Source organism: Pelobates fuscus, chromosome 9 (assembly GCF_036172605.1).
Source record: "Pelobates fuscus isolate aPelFus1 chromosome 9, aPelFus1.pri, whole genome shotgun sequence".
NCBI lineage: Eukaryota > Metazoa > Chordata > Amphibia > Anura > Pelobatidae > Pelobates > Pelobates fuscus.
Window position 1 is genome coordinate 167,904,075 of NC_086325.1, and position 7,626 is coordinate 167,911,700.

The 7,626-nt window shown below is 42.9% G+C and overlaps 1 protein-coding gene across 1 annotated transcript; it reads right to left on the reverse strand.

The window, feature by feature from the left end:
* Positions 1 to 1,742: 1,742 nt before the first annotated feature.
* CYSRT1 (cysteine rich tail 1) lies at positions 1,743 to 2,153 on the reverse strand. The gene has a single exon (XM_063433507.1). The coding sequence runs from the start codon at positions 2,151 to 2,153 to the stop codon at positions 1,743 to 1,745; it is 411 nt and encodes a 136-aa protein (XP_063289577.1).
* Between the last annotated feature and the right edge of the window lie 5,473 nt (positions 2,154 to 7,626).

The following is a 7,626-nucleotide window of genomic DNA, read 5'->3' on the forward strand; positions in this document are numbered from 1 at the left end:
TGGATTTCTCTTTCAGCCTCAGACATGTACGGTTTACCAAGACCACCGGCTTCTGATACAGGAGTCATACAGGATAACAGCCCACGCATGCAGATTCCAGGAGCAGGACAGGAGGATTGTGTTAGACTGTAGGCCCGGACAGACTTCCACCACCCATGTGAAAGCCCTGCCAGGGACACCAGATCGACCCTACTGCCCCGTATCTTCATTAGTAAACGGTCAGCGGATACATGTCTGTTTGTAAAAAGAAATGAAAAATGCTGGCGAAACAGGACTTCCTTCATAGCAGGGCACCGAAGACTCCCATAAAGTTAAACAAAATATATAAATCCCAGTTAGTACCCTCAAAAAAAAAAAAAGATTTCATGGTGTCAAGTGAAACACTCAAAGCGTAACATTAACTCCCAGAATGCATCACCTGATACACCATTGAGATAAACATGGTAATAAGAAAACCACAGACATTCAACATGTAAAGCATTATGTTTAATTAAACATATCAAAATAATAATAAATGGCACATCGCATGGTAGGATGGCTTGTACTGCACGTGCCAGTTCTTAATACTATTTTATCCAATAAAGAATCGTTCGGTGGCGTCTAGAGAGTCACCCCTTTTTTGTTAACGTGTCAATCAGTGTGTCACAGAATGGCAGGAGATGCACACAGATACATTGTCCATCGTTCAGCCATTCGAGTCCAACATGGAGTGTTGGCTGGTACGCACACCTGTTGTCAAGTATTACTAACATATGGCCTTCCAAGCGCTCTCTGATTGGACACAGGGAGTCCACTATGGGATTAATGCACCTTTTCTCAAGCAGCGATCCATGTAATCCAGCCTTCTAGGGACTTGGATTAGCCTTAATCACACGGAGAGGAGGGAAGGAGCTATTTGACATCATTGTGGGAATATCACACTGCGGGGAGTGGATTTGTGTGAGATATTTGAAAAGAATGCAGATTGTACAGATCAATAATCAAGATTTATATGGAAATGTAATTTGGAGGGTCACATGTTAAGATTATTCAAATTAAAAGCTGCCAACCCAGATTTACACCCTAGAGCTTGTGATACCCCGACTACTTGATTTATCCAAAGTGAGCGCCTCTCTAGGCAACACAGGGGTGAGAACGTTCAAGATTACGGTTTCATAAATAAACCAGGAATTGCAGAAGCATGACATTGGACGTATTAGGACAAAATAGCTAAATCACAAATTACTCCAACTCAGCTTGGTGTCCATCATAGTAATTTAGTATAACATCGCAATTCCAGTTTTCTACTTCAAGGAGCAATTAGAACCTAGAGACACCCCTTAATGGACATAGCATCACTTCTGGCAAGCTCAGAGTGAAAGTGGAGTGTAACGAGGTCAGTTTTACATCCCCTTTGCCCCCGGATCAAGGAACCAATATCATTTTATTACAGTCCAGTTTGGTAGCCAGTCATATTTACATTTTATCTGCTAATCAATATTTTTTGCATTTGAAAAGGCATTAAGGAAGGGAGTTGCAGCTCCTCTTTGGGTTTAGAGACCAGGATTTCTTTGGCAGTTGATCCCAAGTGAAAGTTCTGAGTCGAGACGATAGAATGATCTAGCGGAGTCACTGAAGGAGATGTGAAAATGGAAGATCATGAGCTGACCATTTGTATTCAGCACAAAATTAAAGTTTCTCTTGTTAATCAGTTCTTGAACGCTTTGTTTGGAGCTCATGGTGGGAGGACCAACATGGTCCATTTATGACACAACGCAGCAGGACTTTCTACAACAGGGGCAACATTTGCAGTAGGGGTAACAGCAGCAAGGATTGTCCTCCGTTTCCTTGTAGCGCTTGTCCAAGTCAATGTTGTACATGGCGTCTGGGTGGCCACCATTTTGCCTTTTCTCTGATCCATATGGGTTATGAGGCCTTCTCCAGGACTCCTGGGTGCGAATTGTGTTGTTTTCCCAGGAGGATGTAGAGTTGTCATTGGTAGGCCGGTCTTGTGTTTGGACCGTGTAGGAGGGATACGTTGGCACTACGGCAGGATTGGCAATGACTACGCTATCGAGATCCTCTCCAATCGTGTTCCGTACAAAGCTGCTCTTCAGCTGTGCCCGGGGTAAATTAACGCTGCCGTATGGATTCTTGAGATTTTTATCCGTCATGGTGCTGAAGGAGGCGTCCTACGTCAGTGTTTCAAATTTCTCACAGAATACCGCCTGAAATGAGAAAAAATGTTTTATAAAAATTTTACAATAAATCAAAAGTCTCAGAATAAATTCAGTGCCCGCCGACCACATTCGCTCTAGATCTGAATTTGTCATTTTTAACCCGACTCTGTAACCATTGGATCATACATTGGCGAAGCAGACTTATTTATTACTGGCATTTATAAAGCGCCAACATATTCCGCAACGCTTGGTATGATAACGTGACCAAAACTTCCCAGCACCGGCTGTGGGGTATGGGAATGGCACCACAAGCTGAATTCTCAAACCCCAATTATAGGAAGTGACTCAGCGCTCCTATAACAACACGTAATCTTTGCACTACAGGTAGTGATTAAGCCCAGTGTTTGGAAGTCACCAAGAAAATAAAGACTTTTTGTGTTAAGCACACATTAGTCAGAGGAAGGTGTCAGCCCTCCCCGCAATGAATCTCCCAGATTCTCAGCCGCTCGTCTTCCACCAAAAACGTCATCCGTTAGGAAGAGAGTTATTCACTAAAAACTGTGAAAGGTTCTCCAAATCTATACACAGAATTGCCATAAATTGAAACCAAATAACAAAATTTAGGATAACTATTAAAAAAAATAAAATAAATGCTGTGTTAGAGAAACTGAATTGTGGAAGGTTTTCATTCGGGCTGTTTTGTTCTACATTTTGCCATTTGTTAATTGACTACAATTCACTGTTGGTTTGTAAATTTACCATTTAGGAGATCTCTCCCCAACACTAAGAGACTGTGTGGATTTCATTTGGATGGCTGCGCCCTCTGTGTGCGCCCCCATGGCGGCCTTTATTTCCCCTCGGTGACTTTAAACTATTCACATGTACATTTCCTGATAGCAGACCCCTCTTGGATATAGCACAGCCCCACTGAGAAAGCTAGGAAATCTATTCTGAAAGGTCGGAGTAGTGGATACATTGTGCAGCATGCCAGCAGAGGGGGCTGTGCTCAGTAAAGCAGGGCATGGGGTAGAATACAGAGTCCTGGGATAACATAAAAACACGATGAAGGGAGTCTTATAGAGGAACCTGCAGTATCTCAGGATCCACCATGTACCTGACAGCTTCTAGTAATGTGACTCCTACTGATCTAACACAATATAAGGTGTCCGATACCCGCTGGGAGAATATAGACACCGCCAGGGCTTATTTACTAAATCAACACACGTGGAACAATGACAAGGGGTTTAGCTAGAAACATCTGTGGAGTTGGGCAATATGTTTTGTTAATTTCCAGTTTAGTGGATATAACAATAATAGACAGAATATGGCATAATGCACTGGTGAGGTGAAATAAATTAAAGGACCACTCTAGGCACCCAGACGACTTCAGCTTAATGAAGTGGTCTGGGTGCCAGGTACCTCTAGGATTAACCCTTTTTTTTTTTTATAAACATAGCAGTTTCAGAGAAACTGCTATGTTTATAATGAGGGTTAATCCAGCCTCCAAATCCTCTAGTGGCTGTCTCATTGACAGCCGCTAGAGGCGCTTGCGTGCTTCTCACTGTGAAAATCACAGTGAGAGCACGCAAGCGTCCATAGGAAAGCATTGTAAATGCTTTCCTATGCGACCGGCTGAATGCGAGCGCGGCTCCTGCCGCGCATGCGCATTCAGCCGATGACGTCGCGATCAAGATGGAGAGGAGGAGGAAAGCTCCCCGCCCGGCGCTGGAAAAAGAGGTAAGTTTAACCCCTTCCTCTCTCCAGAGCCCGGCGGGAGGGGGTCCCTGAGGGTGGGGGCACCCTCAGGGTACTCTAGTGCCAGGAAAACGAGTATGTTTTCCTGGCACTAGAGTGGTCCTTTAATAATTCCACTAAAATGTTTGGACATTCTATAAGGAATAAAATATTCTATGTAAATATAAATTAAGTCAGTATGTCATAACTCCCAAGTGTCCCCATTTAGGAGGGACAGTCTATCTTGGGCCCAAATCCCTCTGTCCCTCTCTTCTATCCTAATGTCCCTGTTTTCCAGTAGCTCCATATTGTTGGTGTGTCTGAGTGTATAACAGAGCTCCACAGCAATAATACTCCCAGTAATGTGCCTGAGTGTATAACAGAGCTCCACAGCAATAATACTCCCAGTAATGTGCCTGAGTGTATAACAGAGCTCCACAGCAATAATACTCCCAGTAATGTGCCTGAGTGTATAACAGAGCTCCACAGCAATAATACTCCCAGTAATGTGCCTGAGTGTATAACAGAGCTCCACAGCAATAATACTCCCAGTAATGTGCCTGAGTGTATAACAGAGCTCCACAGCAATAATACTCCCAGTAATGTGCCTGAGTGTATAACAGAGCTCCACAGCAATAATACTCCCAGTAATGTGCCTGAGTGTATAACAGAGCTCCACAGCAATAATACTCCCAGTAATGTGCCTGAGTGTATAACAGAGCTCCACAGCAATAATACTCCCAGTAATGTGCCTGAGTGTATAACAGAGCTCCACAGCAATAATACTCCCAGTAATGTGCCTGAGTGTATAACAGAGCTCCACAGCAATAATACTCCCAGTAATGTGTGAGTGTATAACGGAGCTTCACAGCGATAATACTCCCAGAAGTGTCTCTAAACAATAAATGTGTTTAGAAATCAGTCTGTTAAAAACAAAAGTGTTATTCTAAATGAAATTTTTAGTTGTATAAATTGTTATTAGTAAGTCACCTAAAATTACACAGAACAGCCCCGCCCCTGGCTACACACTACCTAAAACTAAAGGGTCCCTCTCTGTCCGTGTAAAATGTCTGGTGGTCTGGCAGTGTCCCATCTCAGCGCAGTCAGTATCAGCCCTAATATAGAATCTTTATAGATTACACTCTGCATTAGTGATGTTTAGGGCCCAATAAATATGACAATACAGAACCTCTTCCTGTTAGAGAGATTAGCGTTGCTCAAACACAGCAACAAAATTCCCCAAGTTATTTAAGCTCGAAAATAGCTCAGACCATAAACACATTATGATAAAAACAACACGTCTTAGTCCAAGCATGATTGCCGAACACGCACAGGGCGACGTTAAATAAATGCTTCCCTGCACAATACATCTCTTACGGTGTGGGTACTGTAACAGTGCCTGCGGATTGCAAGCTCTTCAGTCAAACTGGGGAAATAGTCAGTTTCGTGTCAGGCACAGTTATTCAGTAAACTCCACATTGCAATTTAAAGCCAAGTCATGCAAGCTGGGACTACAGCAGAGTTAGATAATTTACTAAGTTTGTTTAAAATTTCACAACAAAGGTTTCAGTTTGTTGTAGTTTGGGATTTTGTGAATAAATCCTTAAACTAGGCATTGAATGGAGTTTAGAATTTTAAAAGAATGTAGTCCTAGTGAGCTATGTTCCTATACATTTGGCTATTACTGCATAACATTATAAATTCCCATTTTAGTATATAACAATCTCCTGTAACGTGTTAAGATCAGTTTGACGCAGATTACCAACCTTCAATGTTTCTGTTCCTCACTCTACCGGTAACACGGTTATTCACAAAAGTGAGAATTCAAAGTGAATTTCACATTTAGGATCCGAGTCGTCAAACTGGCTTGGAGAAATTCTCCAGGTTTGGCTATTTTGACCTTAAATTTGAAATGCACTTTGAATTTTCATTTTAGTCAATTCTGCTGTAAAGTGAGAGTTTGGGCACAGAGAATGAAACCCAAATCTAGATCATGTAGCAGGATCCTTTGCCACCCTTTAGCAGCCTGGCGCCTGTCCATAGTTGTAATAATTAGGGGTTTGCTGTGAATAGCACAGTAAGAATTCCACTAAGTAGTTTAATTTGGTCTTTAGATACAAGGAGAGAAATCTACAGGGACATAAAGAGGCAAAATAACAGAGCGTGGCTTTAAAAGTCAGCTGGTCCCTTCAGGGGCAGCATTTCAATCTTGTTTAATAGAAAGCCTGGAGACATAGGGTACACCCCATAAACAGGCTGGAGCCTGGATTAAACATGCATTAAAGATGTCAGTCCCGGCCCTCCAGGGCTGGAACTCGGGTGCAAATTATGGTTAGGCACGTTAAAATAATATTAGATTACAGAGAGAGTTATTCAATAAACTGCAAATCGGTGTGAGCAAAAACCCTGCAAATTTCAAGTCAAAACGTAAAAAGACCCACAACACACACAACCCACTAACACCTCTGCGATTGGCCTAAAAGTTTGAATGTTTTTCTCACACATCTCCCCCCCCCCCCCCCCCCGAAGTTACACAGCAAGTTCTGCTCGCTGTGAACTCCGAGGGGTTAATTGCTTTACAGCCAGCGACAGGTTTCTATCGCCAGGGAATGGATCAGGGTACAACATACGCCTCCTCGCCTGGCCAAAGGGCATTGTACAATACTGCGTCTATTGCTGGATTTGCAGTCCCCCCTTTCCTTCTAAAAATATTATTATATGCCATTAACAAGTTACTATAATATATTGGAATATAATGTAATATACTAAGCAGCTCCCTAAACCACATACTTTCAATGTACCCCCTTAGTGGGCCGCTCCCCAATAACTGGTAGAGATTTGTTCTGGACAAGATATTAAAAAATTGATGGCAGATTGTTAAATCATGGTCTCCTGATAAGGCTAGCACTCTATTAATGACCAAGACAGAGAGGGTTTGGGTACATTATAGAGATCTATAGCACCTTGATCAGTTCTAGGGTTTAGTCCGTATAGAAGGCATTAAACCCTTAAGGACCAAACTTCTGGAATAAAAGGGAATCATGACATGTCACACATGTCATGTGTCCTTAAGGGGTTAAACCCAGTTAGTGACCTGCAACGTTCCCAACTCCTATCTAGAAAGAACCAGAATAGAGTTGGTGCTTTTAAAGCAGATGGTAGGGGTATTAGTTTGAAAGCAGACGGCGAGTCGGGTAGATTAAAGAATCGGTTACCTGCAGTGAGCCTGCTCCAGGAAAGACTAGACTGATCCCCAGTTTCCAGTGAGATTCCCCCCTCGGGATTGTCTCTCTGCCCTCGATGTCAAGCAGGCCGTAAGTCCAGGTGATATAGGAAGCGAGCAGGTCCCTCCTTGCAGCCTGCGAGCACAGTACAGACTGCAGACAGGTTACACCTGCTGGTCGATCCCCAGCCGGGGGAGGGGAGCAGAGTTTCAGGCTGGGTGTGACTGTGTTACCTGCCACACTCCAAAATCAGGCTCTACTGGGGCGGAGAGTGCGCACAGGGTGGTTCTAGCCCTTTGTTTGCAGGGGAGTAACTATATTAAAATGCTAATCAGACCTGAATGCCTCTCATACCAATCACATATTTTAAATCTCTCGCCTGTTGTGGAAATATTGTGATATAGATGGGGTGACGCTGAGAAGGCATCAATATCACAAAAATAAACTGTGCAAGGTTTTTACTAAACAGGGAATCTACACTTCTTGTTTTATTTTTATGAAGAGACTAA